The sequence below is a fragment of the Poecilia reticulata genome, linkage group LG15 (genome assembly GCF_000633615.1).
Source record: "Poecilia reticulata strain Guanapo linkage group LG15, Guppy_female_1.0+MT, whole genome shotgun sequence".
NCBI classification, from domain to species: domain Eukaryota; kingdom Metazoa; phylum Chordata; class Actinopteri; order Cyprinodontiformes; family Poeciliidae; genus Poecilia; species Poecilia reticulata.
In genome coordinates this window covers 519983-544781 of record NC_024345.1, presented here as the reverse complement: position 1 = coordinate 544781, position 24799 = coordinate 519983, and the positions used below count along the sequence as shown (strand labels likewise).

Sequence of the window (24799 nt, the reverse complement as noted above, 5' to 3'; positions counted from 1 at the left end):
TCTTACGGCCCTGGAGGCGTTTCAGCGCCGCGCCGCAGGGACGCTGAGGGACGGACTGCTCTCATGTTTGTCTGTGTTATTCCGGGCAGCGCTGCTGTTCAAACTCTGGCTTTGTGTTGTTCTTGGTGGTGCTGCAGCATCTCTGCCCTGATCGCGTGAAGACAGGTCTGACGGGGACGTAAACATTAAGAGGAGGGTGACGTCAGCAGCAGCAGCAGCTCCAGTCAGTAAAAAGACTTCACCTCATCCACCTCCTCCTCCATCTGCGCTGCTGCCTGCTCCCCTGAGGTAGGACAGGAGTTCCTCTGAAGGCTCACAGTTTCATTCTAACCCAACACTMTTYATTTCTTTTTCTWWMKTCYWCWTTTTTTTTTTTTTTTTTTTTTTTTTWYTTTTTCCGTCATTTATTCAGGCAGAGTTAAAGTCCTGCCGCCGCTCCGCTGGGACTAAAACACCATGGGGGGACTAGATGCGCTCCGTCAGTTCACGTTGATCAAATGGCTGAGAGAGGAGCGACAGTCCAGGAAACTGATTCTCTTCATTGTTTTCGTCGCTTTGCTCCTGGACAACATGTTGCTGACGGTGGTCGGTAGGTGCAACCCGGCGTCCCTGCATGAAACTTTTGCACTTTTCTCTCTTTTCTAACTCATGTTTTGTTTTGTCCCCCTCCTCCTCCCTAATAATCATCTCTGATCTTCTTTTCTACGTGACCGTATTTCAGTCCTTGAACACAGGTGATGAAACTATAAGCTCTTCTGCGGCCACTTATCACCGCCGTGTTGTATTTCAATATATTATTATTATTATTATTATTATTATTATTATTATTATTATTATTATTATTATTAAAATAATAAGTTACGATGGCAAAAAAAATTACGTTAAGCAATTTTTGAGATTTTTAATGGTTTAGTTGTGTTTTTTATTTATTTTTGTTGTTGTTGTTTGTGTTTGTGTTTCGGGCTACCGGGATCCATTTTGACTTCATCTCTGTTCAACACAGACAGGTCCGAAATCATTGTAGGACCTGGAACAGGCCTGATCATTTACATTAAAACCACAACTGCATCTTCTCACTTCTTCTTCCTTCCTTCCTTCCTTCCTTCCTTTTTATTTTTTTATTTTTTATTTTTTTTACCAAGACTATCTGATTCTTTACAGGAGAAGTTTGCTTCTGGAAAGAAAACTTAAGAAAAGCGACCATAATCTGGCAAAAACACAGCAAACTAACACAATTCAGACTGTTTCTCCAGGCATTTTTTTTTATTGATGTCATTTTTGCCTTAATGCACCATGTCAAATTTCAACTCCACAGAATATGTTCTGCACATTTGAAAAAAAAAAATTATTATTTATTTTGTGCCGCACAGTTGCCTTTTGAAAAAATCCACCAGGCACATCTCTGTAACCCAGTCCTACTGCAGCCATTGCTTTGAGCCATACCTTGTAGTGAAGGTAATGCAATTTCTGAATAGCTTCTGAGGGAGGAAAAAAAACGCATTAAACGGGGATTTACTATGGAAGGAAATCATTTAAATGTTAATGTCTTAAATATAAAACCTAAAATATATGTTTAAAAATACATTTATTCTTGCTTTTTTGTTATTTTTTGTAAGTTTATTGTTAATCATTCAATTGAGTCGCAATTTTAAAGCTTAGACTCTTAAAATTGTTCATAAATACGTGTTGTATACATGTCAGGCTTTTGTTCTGCTAACGTGGTTGCGGCTACTCGGTTCCGGTACCAACAACGTTTCCCTCCAAATGACATTCCTTTTGTCCTTTAGGCTTCAGGCTGTTTGGCTCTTTGATCCTCAATCTGATAAGTAATATTTGTCTTGAAATCTTCCGCCATCTTAGAATTCCAAAACTAAAATGCCAAATGCCCCATGTCTAAGCAAAGATGTTCTGATCTTGTGTAAAATATTTCTCCACTCCTTCCATCAGTGCGATGCCAGTCAGCCTGGATGTCCACCTGGGATCGTTGATGCTAAAATATCGCCTGGTCTTTCGAAAGCTTTGTATTCAGCAGCTGTTTGAAAGTGTTGAAAAGTAAACTAAAGATAAAGAGAGACGTTACTAGTCATGATCATTACGTAGACATATTAGTGAGTAAAATGTATTTATATAGCACCTATCAGGGAGATAGGCTTTACAAAGATGCAAACATAAAATCATAAAGACATACATACATAAAAGGCAGCAGCCTATTATTATTACTTAAAGAGAAATGTTTTGTGATGCGTTAGAATAAAACTTTGACAGCTTTATTTGGATACTGATGTCCATTAGTCCTGTTTCCCTGTGTTGCTGATGCGTTTGCCTCTCTGTCCCTGTAGTTCCCATCATTCCCAGCTACCTGTACAACCTGGATGAGTCTGCGGATGTGGAGATAATGAACGGCAGCCTGTCGCCACAGGCTCCCTCCGGCTCTTTCCAGGCTATTGTGTCTTTGTACGACAACAGCGTCAGGTTATCAGGCTCCAACTCCACCGTCAGCGCGGGTGACCCGGCCCGCCCCACCCCGGCCCACGCACCGCTTCCACGCAACTCCTCCGACTGCCCTCAGTCCACCAGCAGGCTGCTCAACGAAAATGTCAAAGTTGGGATGTTGTTTGCTTCCAAGGCCACTGTGCAGCTGCTCACCAACCCCTTCATAGGGCCGCTGACCAACAGGTACGGCTCTGCTCTGCTTCGCTCTGTCAGTTACAGACCGAGCCGTTCCTACGTTGAGCTAAATGTCGACATGCGCCTGAGTGAACAGCTTCTTAGGGATTATGCTTCATACCACTTTTATATACTTTGCCTTCATGTTTTAAGACCTCAAAGAAAGAAAGTTGTCTTCTTTAGCCAATTTAATAATGAAACAATCACTGACTAATATTGATAACAATGATTCAAATTTGACCCGTTTTGTTGGATTCCAAATTGGGTCAAATCTAGAATCTGCAACCTTCTACCAATTTTGAAACTTCAAAACAGTTTTCATCTAAAAAACTATTTTTGTTTCACAAAATGAAGACTGACGGTCTTCCCAAACTGTTTTCATTCACGGTTAAGATCAGAATTATTATCCCCGCTGATGAAATTACAAAACACTCTCAATAATTCAGTTCCAGACTAAAGGTTTTCCCATGAAAGTTTGAAACGTGGCGATGTGATTTGGAAGTCTGTTCTTTGGTCCGAAGAGACCAAACCTGAGCTCTTTGGGCACAAACAGCGATACTTTTGTTCGGAGAAGGAAGAGAGAAGTCTTCAAACTTAACAACATAGTTCACAATGTTAACGGTGGTGGAAGCATCATGATGGCTGAGGGCTGCTTTTTCTGCTTCAGGCACTTGGAAACTCGTTGCTGGATCATGAAACTAGAACATAATGTTGGTATTTGGAAGGATAAGTTAAAGAAATCTGCTGCGACATAAAAATCCTAGAGTGGCCCAGATCTCAGTCCCATTGGGAATCGGTGGTGGGTGCTTCCAATAGGCCGTGCAATCTAGATGAGCTGCGATGATTTGTCATGGAGTATGAAGAGACGTGCGTCAGCGAGGCTGCTGTCAGATGTACGACAGAGAGGCCACCCGATTGGCCATCAAATGTCAGGAGGCGTAACGATGTTGGCCTCACCAGTGTTTCAGTTTTCTGGTCAGAACATCTAGAGCACATACTGATCAAACTGATGGAGGTTTTCCTCTTAACGTTTTGGAAGCAATATGAGTAGGTGCAGTAATAAACATGGCCATGTCCATGGAAACAGTAAGAATATGAGTTTCCATCAGAGGCTGTAGTTGTTCCTAATGTGCAGCAGAAAGATGCTGCCTCAGAAACGTTCACATTTTTAATGCAGATATTGGTCTTTATGTGTATTTAGTTCTAATCATTTATTTATTACCTGTCAGGTACTTATTATCTAATCATTTATTTAAATTATTAATACTGAGTACGGAGGAGGTCCCATTTCCAATGCAGTTAGAAAAATATAATAAGTGGTAAAGTAAGAACTAATTTGATCAATAATCAAGGTTATTCTGCAGGCTGCTCTAAAAAAACAAACAAAAAGAACCTCTGAAATTAAGTAATGAGTAGCATATCATCTAAATATCAACTTGTGAGAGTTTTTGTTTAAATGTGCGCACTTTACTAGAATATCATTAACATATATTAAATTCACTTTTTATAGATTTGTAGTAAAATCTTAGACTGGTCATTGTTTTGTTTGTTTTATTTAGTAGTTATGGAGAAAGCTCATCCCAAAACTACTGAAATAAATGATTTAAATACAACTGCTTTGTATCTCAAGTCATAAAGTTTATTTACTAAAAAGTTTTTAGTTTTGTTTTCAGGGTGATAAAAACCCAGTGGAAATAAGAGTAATCATTTCTGCATAATATTTAATCCAACAATCTAGTTGCATTTTGCTGTAATCTTACAGTACGTACACTATTACTTTTTGGTTTTCTGCTCAATGTTTAGTTTTATATATTTTTGATCAATCCTATGTGTTTTTTTCCTCATTTCACTGTATGGTTTTAATCATTTTTAATTCTAAAGTTTGTGTTTTTGAAGTGCAGATGTCTGAATCGTTTGCAGCATTTCGTTCACATGCTGTCAATTTTTTGAATGACAATAAAGTGTCAAGTATCAAATGAGCATGTGAGCAAGCTGACTCAATAAGAATAAGTTTAATAGTAATAGGAATTTGGATGTAAAATTCTTAGCTATTAATTTAGATACAGAGTTAAAAAAAAAAAAACATATTGAAAATCTATGCACAGATGGATAAACTTACTTGGCCTGTTTGGTTTAAAACCTCCTCAACTTGATTTGTTTAGTCAGAACTTTCTTCAGATGTTACGGGAACCTAATGGGATTTTGCAATAAACTCTACAGAAGAAAAACTGGAAGAGAAAAATATCTGACATGAACCAGACTGGATGGAGCTGCAGCACTGAGACACACACTTCTTACACATCACAGGCTTCCTGTCAGAAACGGCTGAAATTGTGAATTAAATTTCCCGTTGTGTTTTTAAAACGGAAAGCATAATTGCATGTATGGTCTTATCTATGCCAATATCTAACAAAAAAAAAAAAACAGACTCCGTTTAGGGGGTTTTGATGAAATGGCAAATGACAGTTTGATGGGGAATTTTTTTTGTGGATAAAGATTCATAACGACATATCTAAAACCACTGGATCAAACAGAGCAGAATTCCTGATTACAGAGGTTTGGATGTGTGTGCATGTTTACATTTGCCTGCTTTTGCCCAGATGACTGCAGTGTGAGAGATGCTCAGATTTCAAACCAACAGGAGCGTGACAGATTGAAAAAGAAGAAGAAGAAGCAAACGTCAGGATCAGCTTGTCAAACCTGATAGCTGGAGCAGCCACTGACACAAAGACAAGAAGCATTTGGTTGGTTTTTATGGATTTAGTTCTGTACTATAGCTAAACAGTTTTGAGATTAAAGCCAGCGTTTCATCGGCAGCTGCAAACGTTTAACACGAAACTGAACAAAAATCTTTTCATCTTTAGATGTACGATCTAGATAGATACAGCGATGGATCCGAGCTGCTTGGCTGAAATTGATTTTTGACCAAAACATGCACTCAACTAAACAAGCTGGTTGCTGCTATCCCACTGTTGCGATAGTTGCAATAAAATGTGCAATAATAATTACTGCTGTAGCCTAAGCAGAGGGTAGACCACAGGTTTAAGATGTGCTGCTTTCTGACAGGAACAGATTGTGTCTGTGTTTTTGGTTTGGGTTTAAAATATCGGTTTTGTCGCTCTAACATGAAGCACTTCACTCAGTTGTTGTTCCTATCAAGGTTTACCAGATCGCAGGGCAAAATATGCAGCCAATGGGATCATTCAGTGCAAAAGTAATGCTCTCAAATTGTCCCAACATGAGGCATCAGTCATCATTTGTCAGTGTTCTCAAAGGCCTGTCATGGCATCACTGATCACTTTAAACCTCAGTTTATTGGAATGGCTTCATGACATAAACTGAACGAGTGCAAATGTAAATTAAGTAAACTAAAGATACATTCCGTGGTCTTCATTGATCACTTTCATTTCTAAAGTTCTTAAATCAGTTTCTCTGGGTAGTTTGTCACATGTTTCTCATCTTTGGTTGTTAATTAATACTTAATTTCCTTTTGTGGTCAATAAATCATATATTTGCATATATTTTAAATTAAAATAGGAGGTGCAAATGCAGTGATAAAACTGTTCTGCTCTATCTACTGAAAAAGATTATTGCAACTATTTGCATAATTTATTCATTTTATGTTAAAAGTTACTTATTTCTTTACATGAAAAGTAAAATTCAAGTAAAGTTAAATACATTTTTGTCAAGAAGATTAAGCAAAACTAAATGTAGTAAAGGAAATTAGTAAGTGCACTGGAAAATCTAATCAGTTCACCAGAGTTGAAAACATGGTGCAAACTCATTGCCTCAAAACAATCAAGATTGAAGTCTTTAAAATGTTAGCAAGTTGTACATCTTAAGTTTATACAAAACATACAACTTTAAGGCATTACTAACTAACTTGATCATTTTAAGTTCAATTAAGATAAACAACTTTTGGTGTCCACCTTGCATTAACTGTCACTGGAAAGCAGTGATAGTCTGATGACTTATTGTAATAAAATTGATAATCATAAGCAGAGTGGGAGCGGCGCAGACATCTCACCCATGGTGCAGTTTCAAATATGCAAATATAAATGCCATAAATAAGCGCTCTGCTGCTTATTTATGGCAGCAGAGCGCCGTAAACTGGTAGTATCCTCATTCTAGATGAACTGACTGCATAGATAAAACTTTGGAGTCTTTGTTTTGCCTTCAACATCTTAAAACTAATTTTTGTGATCAATACAAAAGTGGTTTAATTAGTTGCTGCTGGTGGTGGCACAATGCATTGTGGGATAGCTTGCTAGCTAATCCTGACTGCCACATATAAACCAATGTCCTAAAAAAAAAAATTATATTGCAACATATAAACGCAAAAGAAACTATTATGTGGTGTGATTTAAGTATTGTAAACCTAAAATAACTTGATGAATTTTGTTTAGCTGTACATGAACTAAATAGCAAAGACATCTGAGCATATTTACTACAGCATGGTCCAGGGCAGCAAACTGATAGACATATATTTGTGTAAAGATACTAACTTGAGTTTTTAATGCTGGTTTCACTGATTCGGTCACATTAAATTTACTTCACCACAGATTCGTTTTTCTCAATGCGGCAAATAAAATCATTTGGATTTTTGTTGGCTTTAGACCCAGAGCATCCAGACATAACGGTGCTGTGCCTTAGATGTAATGATGTGCTGAAATGATTAGGTTGTCTGGCTGCTCAAGATTGGCATCGCTGGAGGATATTCTTCATGTATTTCATTATTATTACTATTTAATCTTCCAATTATTTGATCAGCCATTTTTGCTGTCTTTCTTATGTGTATGTCCAGAAAGCGGGTGAACATTTAACAGTAGTTTGTATCTGAATTATGTTTCTGGTTTACAAAGGAACTGTGACCATAACCCACAGCGCACATTCATTGTTTCAGACCCAGCTTGACCCATTAGTATTTGATTTAACCACTAAGCTTATGATGTAAAGAGGACAAAAAAAACAAAAAAACAACCCTTAATACAGACAAACTTGTAGTTATACTGCAATATTCAGCTGTTCTAGAGGTCGGCCGCTTATATCGCCTGTTCTGCCAACTCCACAGCCTTGGAACCCCAAAAACATTTTTAAGCGTGACAAAAAAGGAAAAACTGAAGAACTGCGAAAGGGAGCAAATATTTTCACAGTTCCAGAAGCGAAGAAAAACTCTGCTAGATCAGATATTGTGTTATTTATTTATTTATTAGCAAAATTGCAAGTACGTGCTCTCAATAAATTGACATTAATAAATGATTCTCAAGCAGGTCTGCAGCTTTAACATAGCCGCCCCGTCCCTGATAACGAGACGCGTTTTTAGAGGGAAAACAAAGGGCTGACTGCCTGATATCTCCAAAATTTATCCCAAAAGCAATATTTAGTTTTTCAGAAGGACACTTCATATGCAGTAATTGAGGCATTGCAGCTTGACTGTGCCTTTCACTCCTCACAGAGGACAAATCGAGACAATTCAAGTGTGCCTGATGTTTACTGCGAAAACATTGCAACTTTGATCTGACGAAAACCAAGCTCGGATTAACACGGCTGGTTTACCCTTTCAGTCCTCACTAACACAGGTTGTGATGAACAGACATGAAGACATAAGGACACAGTAGGAGGACAGATTGTGGAAATTAAGGTTTCTTATTTGTAAGAGGTAAGCAAAATGAAAAGACAACAGGTTATTATCAAATAAAATAAAAAAAAACAGTTTACCTTGTTTACAAATGTCTCTTGTGAGTTATGGGTTTGTTTTCAAAGGGTTTCTGTTCCTGCCTTGTTTTCAGATTGATAACAGTTTTCTCAGTCGTTGCTTCATCCTCACATTTTCAGATGAAATAGATTTTTTTGTTTAAACGTGATTTTTTTTTTTTTTTACCTCCTCAGCTTCTACTCAATTCTCCATAAAAATGCTTAAGTATTTCTACAACCCAAAACATGATGTATATATTGCTATTGCAGATAAATAACACGGCTTTTACCTTCTGTGTCCCTTTAGAATTGGATACCAACTTCCTATATTTGCTGGCTTCTGTATCATGTTTCTGTCTACCATCAGTAAGTTCAATCAAATCAGTGCTGATGATCAATAAGTCGCCCTGCCTGCTCTGTGTCGGATGGTTCATTCTTTGTAATTCTGCTGTTTTTTCCTGCTGTGAAGTGTTCGCCTTTTCATCCAGTTACACTTTGCTGTTTCTGGCCAGATCGCTTCAAGGTGTTGGCTCCTCCTGTTCATCAGTGGCTGGTAAATAACCTTTTAATTTTACAAACTGAAGACAACCTGCCGGTCTGTTTGTCTATTTGAAAGTTGATGAGGTTCTAATATTGGAACAAATGCCTTCTATGCTAAGGTTTTCCCCAACTTTTATTGAATCATGCTACGTTCTTAAGCTCTGGGTTTAAGAACATCTGGAGTTAAATGTAGGTATCATGGCTTTGACTTTAGTCTCTTTCATTAAACATTTTGATGGGCCCGTTTTGGTCATTTGGTCATAACTCACCAATCCATGCAGGAACACGTCGTTCTCACACTTTCAGGAATCAGTTTGGGATAATGGAACCAAACATGGAACCAAGTTGGCCTGGTGTGACGTAGAGCAGGACGCATAAAATGTGTGCCCCACTTCTCTGATTCTCGGTGTTTCAACACATCAGTGGTGTGTATGGCCAATGGAGAAATCACCCTTGAGTAAAAACCAGTGACCTCTTTTGTCTTGGTCCACGTCACGATGACCTGCCCTGTGTTTATCCAGATAAAACTGGATAGTCTTTGTATATGAAGTACAAGTTTACTTTAACCCCCCCAACCCATTTCATCGTGATCTTTTTGAGAAAATGTTTTGGGAAAGTATTATGCAATTTTAATGTAATGTCATTGACCTTTTTTTTTCCTTGGTCCAAGTCAGTTGCTATTCTGGATCAGGTCAGGAACTGACAGTGTATAAATGGCTTAAACAACCCCCAGCCTCGTAGCTTGTAGAAACATGCTAGGAGGCTGGGGGGGAGGGGGAAGCAGGGGAAGGAGGTGAGACATAATGTAGCATCAAGGGATGAATTAGAACCCGACCTCAAACATACTCATTCATGCACAGATGACAGGTGACATCTTTAAATTGTACAGATTACTTCTGATATCATCCACATTTAACACTGTTCAAAATGTAAAAATTAAGTTATGACCAAAAAAAAATTTAATGTGAAAATTACAAATACAGGATGAAAACAAGCTGTGGGTCCCTGGACAGACAAGGTTGATGCTGGGTAGAAATGTTGTGCAGAGGTTCTCTTCTCTTCTCTTCTCTTCTCTTCTCTTCTCTTCTCTTCTCTTCTCTTCTCTTCTCTTCTCTTCTCTTCTCTTCTCTTCTCTTCTCTTCTCNTTCTCTTCTCTTCTCTTCTCTTCTCTTCTCTTCTCTTCTCTTCTCTTCTCTTCTCTTCTCTTCTCTTCTCTTCTCTTCTCTTCTCTTCTCTTCTCATCTTCTCTTCTCTTCTCTTTCTTTTCTTTTCTTTTCTTTTCTTTTCTTTTCTTTTCTTTTCTTCTCTTCTCTGAACTGAGCAGCAGGACAAACACAAACCATACTGTCATGTCTGGCACATGACAGTTTATTGTGGCTAGAAGCAGTAAAATCCTTTCATTTACAACTGAAGTGTTAATATTGGGATCCTGTGAATAAATACATTTTTTAGAATTATTTGCTCTCAATTGTTTCATGCAGGTTTGGCTCCCTGACAAGCAATTCACCCGTCAGACAAACAGGCGTTAGATAACACAAAAAAAAGTCTAATAAATTGAGACTCATAGAATATTTATTTTTTTTTTTTTTTAGTATTTAATGAGACTGATATTATTTTTAACACATGCTGTTCATACCCATACATTTTGTGTAAGCGTTAGCAGGGAAACATCTCATCCAGCCACTTCCACTTTGTTACAGTTATATCTTTCACATTTTATTATTTTTTTAAAAATATTTTTCATCTCAACATGTCATTACTTTGTCGTCTCAATCTCATTGTGACTCGGTTGTGCGTGTTTGGAAAGACGTTTTTAATCCAAGGCTTGAGCTGAGGCTGCGGTGTGTTGCTGCGTGTTTCTAGGTATGGGGATGCTGGCCAGTGTGTACACAGACGACGAGGAGAGAGGTCACGCCATCGGGATCGCCTTGGGAGGTCTGGCTCTGGGAGTGTTAGGTATGCACACACTCACTGCAGCCTGGCTTCACATACTTCGGCTGCATAGTAGGAGCCATGTGTACCGCACGACCTGCAAACACCTTCAGCATTTTCCTGTTGAGTCCTTCCTTCACCCATATCTAAAGGAAAGATATATTGTTATTACTATTATTTTTAAATATATAAAGCATGTCTTGTATGTATTGATATCTTTATTTTAGATTGTTTTCGTTAGTTTATATGATTATGTTCATTAATTTCTCAGCAGTATATATAATATGTTGCTGTAGTGCAAAGGAAGAGCACTGAAAATGCATCTAAGAATAGAACAAGGGTTCTGTTGTGTTGTTCAAGGGCACTTCAGCACTAAGCAGTTTATGCTTCCAGTCCGAGTGTTGTTGCTCCACCAACAGTACTGGGACTGGAAGCATTATGAGCTGATGTGTGTGTTTCTTGGTCAGAATCAAATAGAAAGCTGCACTCACACTGCAGCCTGAAGTGACCCAATTCCGATTTTTTATTTATTTTTTTTGACGTAATGCGACCTGTATCTGATCTTTTCATGGCAGCCGGAACAGCACAGGTTTTGTTCTTTTTCAAATGCGACCCGGATATCCGACACGTATCCGATTCAAATGTGACCTAATGTCCAGGTCGCATTCATCCGACCTGAACGTCGCCTCAATCACATTGGGACATTTTTGAGAAAAAGCATAGGAAGCCTCCAGGTTTAATTCCTACAGCACTGCACGTACAGTTTTCCTCTAGGAGATTGATGTTTTCTTTGTGTTCTGCGTTCTGTTATCATAATGATACAATCTTTCATTTCAACAAATTACAGTAAAAGCGTAAATGTTTTTAACTGATGTCCCATTAACAGATGTCCCATTTTTACATTTTATATTATTTGTCTTTAAAACCTTATCCATAGTTTACATCAGAGTCCTCTGTTACATTGACCAAATGTAACATATACAGTGAAAACAAAGACTTGTCATTCTGAAGTACTGGCATGTTCACTGGCACACATATTTAATTTTGAGAGACAAACTAAGGGTTTTTGAGAAAGAAACTTTCTTTTGCATTTAATCCATGGTGCTTTGTTGTTTGGAACAGCTGCTTTGAGAAAAGCACGTGCTGTTCTGCAGATGTCAGAAATGATTTGAGAAATGCACCAAAGCGACTGAGGAAAACTGTAACGGGTGAGCATGTTGCTGCCTTTGGAAAAGCAGGTTCAGTCACTGAATGCAATTCATGGATCAAAGACGCCAGTCCTTGATCTTGTTTAGCAGTAGATATCACTATTGACCACACATAGAGCCCATCATTTAAGGACAAAGGCCAAATAGAAAAGAACATGTAATTTTATAAAACTCTGTACCCGGACTGTCATTTACAACAAGAAAACATAGGGTTGCCCTTTCTTAGCATCCATACATTCATTGACGGATCGGACGTGCTAACTGCAGTGATTCTCAGTCATTGTTGTCTCCTACAGTCGGGCCCCCGTTCGGCAGTGTGATGTATGACTTTGTTGGGAAAACGGCTCCTTTCCTTGTTCTGGCATTCCTGGCGCTCTTTGATGGGGGTAAGCGCCGATGGAGAACAGGCAGACTCCTAAATATTGCTCAGGGTTACTTTACCACTTTGAATCATCTCTAATCAACTGGATTCCAGTATCTTTTTATTTTAATATTTAATATATTTTTTCAGCTCTGCAGCTCTTTGTTCTTCAGCCTACCAAGGTAGAACCTGAGGTCAGTGTGTTTCTCATCCATTCAGCTTGAATATGCAACCCAGCTGCCCTACAACTGTTAATAAGTCGTACTGTGTCGGTTATCTGTCCGGCAATGTTTTCTACATATTTTATAAGATGCCAAGTTAGAAATTGTCAAAGCCTCACATGGTGATGTGAGGCTTTGGCACTTACATTAAGCTCTGAATGCATATTTAATTAAGTCTCATGCCTTTATTCAATCAAATGGCTCCCTGACAGAGAGAATTTACCCTTATTGAGTTGAAACTGAGAGATAAATAATCAATTTTGTGAGACTACAATTTTCCATAAATATTTTTTTCTTTATTTACTTTTTTTTTTTCTACCTCCTTTCTTGCATGTTATATATAACCAATGTATCAGTCACATCTGTTGATTGATACATTTAATATTCCACTGTTTGGGAGTTGTCAGTCACCGCAGTCATATTCTCAGTTCATATCAGAAATGATCTATTTGACTCTTCATTATTAGCACTTCTGTTCTTAAAGACTCAAATTTTGTAAAGCGCTTTACAGAAAACAGAAGAAACATGCAGTTTGTAAATAGTTGTTATTGTCAGTGTCGGTTATAAATAAGAAACATATTGCAGTGCAATGCTTCTAAAAGTTGCTTTGCTCAGAGGTATCGACATGCAACGCTGTACGTTATAATCTACATGTTTTTCTTCGTTCACACAGAGTCAGAAGGGAACGCCACTGTTCACGCTGATGAAGGATCCGTACATCCTGATCGCTGCTGGTAAGGAAGCAGTAGCAGCACTGCAGGTTTGAGGGAAGTTTGTTTAATGGCGTTGAAGAAAGAGCAGGAAGACTGATGGACTCAGATGCTGTTTCAGGTCATGTGGCCAAGCTAACAGAACCAAAGCTCTGCTTGGTTCAAATCACGACTTCTAGTGCTGCTTGCTAAACAGTCTGAAAAACCGAGGAAGCAAATTTTATGTCACTCTGACTATTTTCACAACATGTGGGCAAACCTGGAACAGCTCTGGGCTGAATCTGGGTGGGCTAAAGGGAAACGCTCCTTCATCTGACCTTACAGAGAGTTCCACACCCCACTGTCTGGACCCAGTACTGCACACATTTTATTCCCCTTTTTTTCTTTCATTATGTAGCTATTTAGAGGCTGTTTGCATTATGGACACCGCCTCAGTATTCCAGAAAGAACATCATGGTCAAGACTACCTTTATATTTAACTAAATATTTGCAGAAAGGGTAATATTTACAGAGGGTGTTGACAATTATTGTAATGATCGAGACTTTGTGATGCAAACTAGTTGTTGAATTTTTGTATACTTCCTCCCTACTGCCTTTAAATTGACAAAAATAACTTGTTTTGGGATTTATTATTTTTTGTTAGCATCATTTCAGTGGTTACGTTTTAGTCAGAGTTATGAACTAAAATAAAAAAATGGTAAATGGACTGAACTAAAAGACATACATTTAACAGAAAATGCTGGTTCGGTTTAGTTTGGTTGACAATTCTGTTCCATATCTGATAGGATGGATCGTATGTATACTAAATTCTCTGAAATAAAAAAATAAAGTGAAAATTAGTCCAAAGTGAAATGATGTTTATTTGTAGACTGGAGAAATATGTAATATAATAACAAAAACACTAAATTAACCTGCTATTGCCTTGATAAATTATTTCAATGGAAAATTTTGTTGATGTTTTATGTTTCCTTTTTCCTCATAAAAGTATGACTTTGAAAGGAAGAGTAGCATTTATGTTAGCATAGCTGTTCGTGATTCTAACCAAATTCTTCAGCTCCAGTGTTATAAAACATCTGCCATAATGGGATCAAACAGGTAACAGAGGCAGCTGGCTGGAGCTGTTTATGTATCTTGTTCCAGATGATTGTTTGTTGGAGGAAAAACACATTAGAACCAAAGAACAAAAATAAACCATAATTGAGACTGTATGTAGTTATCTTTAATCTTCATCTCCAGGTGCCATTTGTTTTGGAAACATGGCAATTGCCATGATGGAACCAACTCTGCCGATCTGGATGATGGAGACCATGTGTACCAGGAAGTGGCAACTAGGTATTTAAGCAGAAAATGCACAAAACTCACACCGCAACCTACACCGCCACAGAAGCACACAAATGTAAAAAAAAAAAAAAAACAGCATATAACCAGAACATCTGCTGGTTCAGGTTTACTGTGTTGAACTGTAAGTGAGACTCCTTTCTATGAACATTGTTGTTCAGAAGAAAATTTAGAAGAATCTAACTTTTAAAAAGTCTATAATTTTACATTGTCATCTATTCTATTGTTAGATTTTCCCACCCCAGGTGGGACTCTTTGCTGCTTCCCCACGGTTACCTTGGTCAGGTAGCTGCTTCTCTGAATGGTGCTGTCCTTGTCAAGCTGTTTGGTTGAGGTATATAGCTGAGGTTTGTGGTTGTGCACTACTCTTTCCCCTTTCCAGATGAGGAATTCTGGGAGAAAAGTTCACAGTTTTGGTTATTGTTTAAGCGTCTCTACAAACTTCCTCCGTGTCTGCTGGGTTTCCTGGTCTTCACGATGCTGCTTGTCCTCCAACACCAAACCTCTAAGGATAAGTCCTTGCTAAGGCAAAACAGCTTTGTTGGGGAAATGAAAATACATACTAATGGGTTTGTTCTGAAAGGGAATCAGGTGCTCTGGATTTTATTTGAGGTTTGTCAAAGTAACATTTTTAACTTCATCATTAGAAGCTACTTTGCATTGGTCTATCATCAAGGAACTGACGATTGATGTTTTAAAGTGATCAAATGTAGACAAGTGTATTTAGAAGGTATACTTTCAACTATGAGCTGTGTGTGTATGTGTGTGTGTGTGTGTGTGCGTGCGTATAAAGCTCTGTTTAAATTGTCAGTTAGCAGATGTTGTTGACATTGCCTTGCCACAGACTTTTCTATTATATTTTTTTTCCTGCTCGCTTGTATATGAAGTCTAGGTCAGATAAAGAGGATGAAAGGGGAACAGGATATTAGGATGTCACATGCTGGCAGGTGGAAAGGAGACTTCATTACACACAATGCGAGATGTACAGCAGCTCTGTGTGCAACACTGATAAACATCTCCTTATCTTTGCCTTTCTGCCCACACCTCTGTTCCCTTTGTGTCTCTGTCTGTGGCCCAGGCATCGCTTTCTTACCAGCCTCCATCTCCTACCTTATTGGAACCAACATCTTTGGCTCGTTGGCACACAAGATGGGAAGGTAGGGAGGGAAATTGTCCTTATCTACTTTCCTCCACTCTGCCTCTGTGGATGTGGTATCTGTTTCCGCTCCTATAAATGAGTTTCAGGGGTTTTAATGTTTGCGTGATTGCGCCGTTATTGAAGCCTTGACAGAAAAAGGCATTCGGTAATTCCGTTATAAAAATGTAGACTTTTCTTTAAAAATGATTTTGTCGTTTGGCAAGCAATGGTTACTGGTCAGTGTTACAGTAACAAATTTCTTGAGAAGTATGAGAGTGCTGGACATTTTATATACCGTTTTTTTTGTTTTGTTTATTTTTATCCTGCCTTTATTTCTTCATGAGCCCTGCCCATTATATGATTCATCAATTTACAATATCAATTTATAAGTTGCAAAGAGAAAAAACAACAACAAACAAACAAACAAAAACGTCATTCAAACAAGATTTTTAACAGGAAATTTTTATCTGGAGCTTTTAAACAAATGAATTACAAGAGGAGAAAATGTCAGATGGATATGTGCATTTCTTCAGCAATGTTAGAACAAACTTTAAGCTCTTCATCTGTTAGTTTCATTAGTATTCAATCCCAAATCAATATCAGAGCACATTCAGTACAGTCAACCCACAAAGACAGCAAGGAAAGGGACAAGTGACATGAGGTGGGTGATTCAACATGACACCAAACCTGAATCAGTGACAACTGCTAATACTATTTAGTAGCAATTCACACCATAAGTTGTCTCAAGATACTTTAGAGAAAAAGAAAAAATGTTTTCTTTTTAATCCAATTATACAGATAAATTCCATATCAGCCATAAACATTCAAACTGAAAACTGGCTAAAAGGTTTTCCATCTTAGAAAACTCAGCCTTGAGTCATTCACTCACTGAGAACAGTGGAGAGTTGCTGTGTTGTGTCGTTGACTTTGCAGCAATCGCTTCCATCAGTTTGCTGCCCTGGTCCATGCTGTAGTGATGCATATTTATCTTAACGCCACTTGACTCCCTGACTTTTCTCATGTGTCCTTCCTTTGTTCCAAAAGATGTTCATGAATGGCTCTGGGGATCGGCAGCCCTAGAGCTAGCCATGTACTATCTACCAGGTGCCTTATCCACTTCTGGTTGATCTGAAAGATCCAGTCATGGATCCAACCTCTGCTCATCCCCTTTAACCAAGTACTAAAATTGGGAGACAGCTTAACCTGCAGTATTTGCTGATTCACTGCAATTGTGTTGATTTTGTGGTGCCAACCAGTGTGACAGATTACACAAATTGTTCCATCAGGTGTTTGTCCATAGAAGATTGTGTGACTTTCAAACACTGTGGACAAAACGACTAATTTGTTCATTTTTGCTAATTTGTGAAAAGTACATTGAAAAAGCCCCTGAGTGATGCAGCCACGCTGGGCAGAATGCCTTAGCAGAGCCAGTTTAGTCAGATTGTTTGTTTCAGCACACAAACGGGTAGCTTTACATTAGCTGCCAACACACAGCGATTTTTACAGGAAACTGAACTCCTAACCCCTTATGCACGACTTTTGGACCAGCACGTTTCCTCCTCTCGATTCATTGTTTCCGCAGCATTCAACTTCACGTGTACTAACAGCCACTTTTGTTCCAAACACTAGTAAATATCTCAGCTGTCATTACTCAGAGGACTATTGGCTCGGAACAATTAGATTAGTGACGGACTGTATCCTGACTACTTCACATGCTCGTGGAAATAAGAGATGACTTGATTTTTTTCTTTTTATCTTAACTTCCTTAGTTAATGAAAAAAACTTTATTTGTACAAAAGTCTGCTTTTCCCGGAATGTTAGAAACTGCCATGTCTTAAATGTGGATCAATAATCATGTTATGCAGATCTGCCTTTTGTTGTGATTCACCCAACAACTGCAAAATGGTATAACAACGCTTTAAATTATTCCTTTTAAGCTGACATATGAAGTACACAAACCTATGAACTGTAGAAAATGTGCTGATGTATTTGATGCTGTGCCGACCTTACATTCATCCATTTTCCCTTACATTGAAAATGAGTCAGCTGTGACAACACCTGTTTGTTTTCCAGGTGGCTCTGCGCTCTCATTGGAATGGTGGTGGTCGGCTTCAGTGTTATTTGCGTGAGTATATGAGAGACGTTTGAGGAAACAGAGTAAACGCACACCTTAAAGTAAATTTTATCAGCAGTACTTGGTTAAAGTATCAATTTAAAATGGATGTAAAACATGAACCGAAGCTGAACTTTTTATTGGGATTCAGCAGAGTGGCCAACTGGGTTTGGCCCCTTGTTGCTACAGTTTGTATGTTTCTGTTTTCCTTGATCATGCCAGGATTGTAAGCCAGTTTCCTCCACAGCTCAGTGTGCATGTTTGTTGGTTGGACATTCTAAGTTGCCCTGTAGATGTTAGTGTTTTCCTGGTTGTGTGTTTTCCTGGCTGTGTGTCTGGAGAACAGGTGGCCTGTCCAGAGTGTTTTCCACCTTTTCGCCCAATGACCACTTAAAATAGACACCAGCCCCCCCACATCCCACAATTCTTAAAAGAGAAACATAATTAACTGAATGGATGAATTTGTGATAAATTATAGAGACACTGTGGTTAATAACTAATTTGTCTGCTTTAGGTTCCTTTTGCCAGAGACATCTACGGTCTTATTCTTCCAAACTTTGGTGTTGGTTTTGCCATTGGTGAGTTCTCACGTCTACTTGCTTTGTTGCTACGTGTAGTCTGAAGTGATAGTTACACATGATTTCTAAATGTGTCTCACAGGCATGGTGGATTCCTCCATGATGCCTATAATGGGTTACTTGGTGGACCTGAGGCATGTGTCCGTGTATGGAAGTGTGTATGCCATTGCTGATGTAGCTTTCTGCATGGGATTTGCTTTGGGTAAGTAAGAAACCAAAAATAAAAGCTTTGAACGATACAAATTATTTAGCTAAATAATAGCTAACGCTATGTCAGAATACTTACGTTTTTTTTTTTTATGTCTGTTGAGTGTAAAAAATGTACTGACTTTGTCTTTTATAACTGAGTTTGTTTATCCGCATCAGTTCATTAAAGAGCCATTAGGTAAACTGGCCAAATGCAATTCATTTACATTAATTTGATCTAATTGCAATTCAATTCAATGCCATTTGCATATAATATAGTGAGGTTCAGACACAAATTTATCTACGGAAATTTTAAACTAGAACTACCAGCAGTTATCTACAGGTTCCAAGCTTGACTGAGCCCCTGGCAATACCCCAGGGGCAGCAAGTATCCTCAGGATACTGTGAGGATGAGGGCATTCTGATCCTGAGGTATCCTCTCCTCATCCTGTCAGCCCAGTGTTGTCTGGTCTTGACTCCTTAAAGGTGCAGGCACCATGCAAAGCTCTCCTCCACGTTTCCTATCAGCTTGGTCTCTGCAGGTGTCACTGCAGGTCAGCCAAGAATTGTGAATTTGGAGGACAGTGGTTAATTCTTCAAGGTTTTGCAATTACAATGCATTCAGCCTATGGGTAAATGTGTAACACATTTTAAAAATGTGTGCTGTGTAATCATAAATACTGTAAGACGACTCTGTTTGCATCTGGACCACACAACAGCCACTGAAAAGGCCCTGGGTCAAAGGAAATGTAATTAAATAATAAAAAAAATCTGATCTGGAGTTAAAAAAAAATAATAATATAAAAATAGTTTATCATAAAAATCCCAACATGTTTTCTGATGACTGGTTCTAAATCTGGAGTAATATAAACATATATCCATGTCCCCAGACTTAATGACTTTTTAATGAACCATAGTAATCTGCCATTTCAATCTGTAACTTGCAATGCATACCCCAATATAAAAAAAATGATAAAGGCATTAGATGTTAACAGGACCAATGACCATAGTACAAGTCAGGAAACATAATGAAGAATCTCCACAGTTCCAAGAGGGTTCCCTGTTCGACAGGATCAGGAGAACGGTCAGGCCTTTAATGGTCTTTGCTTCCCTCCACGGGCTTGGAACCCTAATTACCATCTGACTGCAATGTGTTCCACAACCAGAGTGTAACATATGTTAGAATCTATTATGTGAATGAGACCTTTGAGATTTTGATTGGAGATTTAAAGGGCTTTATGATTATTATTATTATTATTATTATTATTATTATTATTATTATTATTATTATTATTATTATTATTATTATTATTATTATTATTATTATTATTATTATTGTTACTATATGGAGAAGCAGCATTCAGCTTCTATGCACCATAAATCTGGAACAAACCTCCGGAAAACTGCAAAAAAATTGAGTTCACTGTGAGGTGAACTCAAAGATCGTCTAAACAACAGCAACACAGAGATGAGAACAGAAGTTGGTTCTCTTGACTGAGCAAATGAATTACACCCAAATGACTTACTAATCAACTAAAAAGTTCAACATCTTCTTGTGAGAAACAAACTAAAGCTTTCATCCAACTTGATATGATCTTATATGTTCTCTTGTTCAAGAATGAACAAAATGCTTGTGTTAAAACGCTTCATTATTTTCCAACACCAACTGTTCGCCAGCCTTTGGCCCAGATCTACTTTCCTTCATAAACAGCCTCTCTATTCAAGATATGACAATCAAAACTCCAGAACTCGACTTCAGTGTCCTCTGACTGTCTACTATTAATCTACAGCTCAGATTTATTCATCTCAGCACTAAAAAAAGTCAAGCAAACAAATCTGTGCAGTGTTTCCTTGTTGCAGGTCCATCCATTGGAGGATCCATAGCTGAGAGCATCGGCTTTCCTTGGCTGATGACCATCATCGGAGTAGTGGACATTTTCTTCGCTCCTCTCTGTATCTTCCTTAAGAATCCACCTGGACAAGAAGAGAAAATTGTAAGTTTTGACCCTAAATTCAACGTTGCCTATAGGAACAAGTCCATCAATGAGATGTTACCCAAAATAAAACTCCAGGATGGTGCACCCTGGACAGAAATTTAAGTGAAAATGAAAGCAGCCGAAGCAAAAAAAAAAAAAAAAAAGATTCATTTATTTCTCTACTGTTCACCTCGGTTTAATGCATTGCGCACTTTTGGCCTGACAATACAATTTGGCTTGTTGAACAGGTAACAAAAAAACAAATAAGCAAGGCTCAAGAGAAAAATAAAAAAACAAAAAAACAATCACCTCTTTAGCTCAGCCCCAAGCGAAACACAGCACAGCGCCACTGTGTTCCACGTCAATTGGATTTTAGGGAATCTGTCGAGAAGTAAATGTTTCCAGGTTGTTAAAAGGTTACCTCGCCACCTGGATGCAGGATCAAAATAAAAAAGTGAAGCAATGTGTTGTGTTTATTACGCTGTAGAAACATATTGGTATTAAACTGATCTGAGCTCTATTGAAGAAAACCGAGTCTGAAACAAAAACATGATGTAAAGAACATCTCGGCCTGCCTGGAGAGCAGACTGCAGCACTGAGCCGGTAAAAACAGCCACATCAGACTGTGTGGTTTTTATCTGGACCAACAGAATTAGGCTGGATTTTATTCTGTGTGGGTTTGTAAAGACTCCTTGAATTTCACAATGGCTTTTTTTTTTTATCTGCATGTTTTGCTTGTGATGATTTTGAGCTTTGCTGGCCGACTGGAGGGGCTTAGGAGACAGAGTGAAAAAAAGAAACAGAAGAACTGATGTAGTAATTCTTTCCATGTTAATATAAAGTAAAAAGTCAATAGCAGGAGATGGAAAACGTTTAGTTGCTGTTGCGTTATCTCAGACGATGTCCCCCTACAAAGGCATCACAGCTAAACACAACAGAAGCTACTTCTAGAGGCCAGACGGAGCTTCTGTAGAACGAAGCAAAAACGAAAACAAATTGGAGAGTAGTACAAAAAAATAGTCAGTTTGTCCTCCAGACGCCTTAGCTCATTTGAATTATTATGTATTTTATTTGACTCACAGTTTAAGAAATTTTTAGTGCGTACAAAAGCATAAGAGGTTTTCTGATTCATCACAGAGCAGCTCTGAGACAAACAACCAGACGCACATCTGATTCATTTAAAATGCATGTTTTGGACATTATCTGGAGAATTACAGTCAGTCAGATCATAAGACCTTCTGGTTGTGATGAAACATTGAGAAAACTTGGCAGAGCTGGAGTGAAGGTCAGCTGAGGCCAGTAAGGTCAGCCATTTAATTCAAGCGTCTACAGGAACACATCCATCCATCCATCCATCCATCCATCCATCCATCCATCCATCCATCCATCCATCCATCCATCCATCCATCCATCCATCCATCCATCCATCCATNCATCCATCCATCCATCCATCCATCCATCCATCCATCCATCCATCCATCCATCCATCCATCCATCCATCCATCCAACCATCCATCCATCCATCCATCCATCCATCCATCCATCCATCCATCCATCCATCCATCCATCCATTTGATTGTGTCTAACTTTGATCCCACCAACATGAGCTAATCTTTGTGAGCTGGCCTGATACAGTCCAGCAGTGTTTTGTTGATCTAATCCATCCACCTGCCTGAGTGCCTTAACCACCTGTGTGCGATTCCTGGTAGAGCAGCCGTCATCACAAGCACTCTGTGGCACGATGCTCATTTGTTTTATTCCACTCAGCATTCATTGGCTCACTAATTCCACTGTTGTTTATCTTACATCCATCTTTTGATCACCTCTGCTATTCCCTATCTTCGGGATTTTTAAATCTTTTCTGAGTCTTCTGATACGTTTAAGGGTTCGGACAGGATTTTTTTTTTTTTTTTTCAGGCAAAAGGCTCATTGTCCAAACGTCTAAGCTTTGGACAATGATCACCTCTGGTTAAATCAGAGCAAGATCTGTAATGCTAGCAATAAAGTTTTGCGGCACAGCCTTGAGCTTGCTCCAACTGTCTCAACAGGCTGAAACTTCTTCTCTGCAGCTAAATCTTCTCACTTGGAGTTTTTGGATTGTTCCAGAAATCTTTTCTTTTTAGCTGCAATCTTCTCAGCAGTTTCCCCAGAATGGCGGCTGCACTCCTTTGTTAGGAGGAAAGCGTTGTTGGCAGATCGACCAACGCTTATAACCCTTGACTTTTAATAACAGTCAGTCTGTGTGAGAACTCACCCTGGGAATGCATTGAATAATTTTCATGCATTCAGGTAAGGTTGTTGGGAAAATTATTATCATTATTTTAATAAGAAAACCAATTTTTTCTGTCTTTGCAGGCGATCTTGATGGACACAAATTGTTCAATGAAGACAAGGTCCTACACCACGCAGGGGACGTACTACCAGGGCGACGACATGGACCCAGAATATGACGATTATGATTAACAAGACGACAGCCAAGCAGCTGAACCCCCTCAGATTCTATATTTTGTTGTACAAAAAATTTAAAAAAAGAAAAGAAAAGAAACCCGGGGAATAAAATGAAGAATCACAGCCAAGATAATTCCATGTCAATGTTCCTGCATTTGGTCGTCACTGTTCAGTGTTCTCTTCACAGTCGTATCGGAGGAAGCCAAAGTTGTTCTTAATATGTGCATTTTGTGACAAGTGGTTTTAGCCGACAGCCTTATTCAGTGAGAAGATGTGTCAAAAAGCACTTTGCAGATAGGAAGGGCAGCGAGGACAGTCTCTCTGATGGTTTATTTCGAATTCAGAACATGTTCATATTTAATGTTTTTTGCCCTTTGAGTTCATGTGTGTCAACATTACTGTCTAGAAAATATTAGCGGAACTTGATGTCCGGGTTGTGATAACTGCTAAGTGTGTGATATGTCAACAAAAGTAAGAGAAATTTGTTACATTTGTTTCAGATTGATGCAAATAACTGTTATGGATGAACTGCAAGGGGACAACAGTAGTGCCAAAAGTAATTCATTATTTAAACCAAGAATATTGGTTTTTGTTTGGCGATATGTGTTCAGCTTTAATTCCACAGAATTTGACTAACCCATGAAAAAAAAGAAAGATACTAAATGAATTTGAAAAAAAAAGCAGCAAGTGCAAACATAAAAACGTAATGAAAAATCTGTAACATTTTCAGTCCAGGATCTATATGGTTCTAAAGTAGGGTTCCTTTTGTTTTTGTTTCTGCTTTTGTATGTTGAATTTTGGCAAGACACGTTAACAGTTAACAAAAGTAGTTGCTGTCCTGTTTTTTTTTTTTTTTTTAAAGAAACATATCAAATAGGAGTATAAAAATATATCCAGCTTGTGAGACTGTACACTGTACTGGGTTAGGACAAGGAGAAAAGATTTTAACGATATTTTTGGGGAAACTATTAAGCCCATGTTTTTTGTTTTGTTTTGTTTTGTTTTCACAAATAAAGATTTTACAAATTCAACTCACAATTATTGTAGAGTAATGCGATACAGTCTTGACCAGTCCTCTGTTAACAAACGCAAAGTCCACAAAAGTGTGAAATAACTTCAGTGACAATTACTGAAAGTTTCTGAAAATGAACCAATTAAACTTATATCTCATGATGATGATGATGGTGGTGGTGGTACCTCTAGAAAAAATGTAAAATCATTTGACCATAGGGACATGTAGAGCTGAGCTATGTCCTCTAATTAGCATAACGGCTGTCTTTAAGCTGGTAACCAGTCAATTGGCCTATTTAAAGGGTGACCAGTTGTCAGTGTGCTGTTTGGTGACGTGGTGCACCACACTGAACATGTACTACAGGAAGCAAGAAAACTTGATGCTCCTTTGGCTGCTGCTGCACAGATTATTCAGATGTTTCAGAGGTTTCGGTAGCCAACCAGCAGGAGGAAAATCAGAGAAGGATTTCATTTTAAATGTTCTTTACCCAGAAACATACCGTTTGTAAAATCTTTATGTGGCTTCACGTGTCATGGACTGGGATTGGTTTGTTTCTTTTTTTTTTTTTCTCTCTTTCTCTCTCTCCATGGAAACGATGACACTGAAATCAAATCCAGCGACAGTTTGGATTTTCAGCACCATTAGCTTCTCTCGCCTTTAAATGCTTTGAGTATTTT

The 24799-nt window shown here is 38.3% G+C and overlaps 1 protein-coding gene across 1 annotated transcript; it reads left to right on the top strand.

The window, feature by feature from the left end:
* Window positions 1–35: 35 nt before the first annotated feature.
* slc18a2 (solute carrier family 18 member 2) lies at window positions 36–24148 on the top strand. The gene is made up of 16 exons (XM_008428976.2): window positions 36–288; window positions 413–589; window positions 2340–2676; window positions 8669–8727; window positions 8831–8914; window positions 10765–10857; window positions 12338–12427; window positions 12553–12596; window positions 13297–13357; window positions 14570–14665; window positions 15750–15828; window positions 17883–17934; window positions 18437–18500; window positions 18583–18702; window positions 20547–20680; window positions 23018–24148. Exons 2-16 carry the CDS (start codon window positions 457–459, stop codon window positions 23123–23125), a joined length of 1554 nt encoding a protein of 517 aa, XP_008427198.1. The 5' UTR covers window positions 36–288; window positions 413–456; the 3' UTR covers window positions 23126–24148.
* The last annotated feature ends 651 nt before the right edge of the window (window positions 24149–24799 follow it).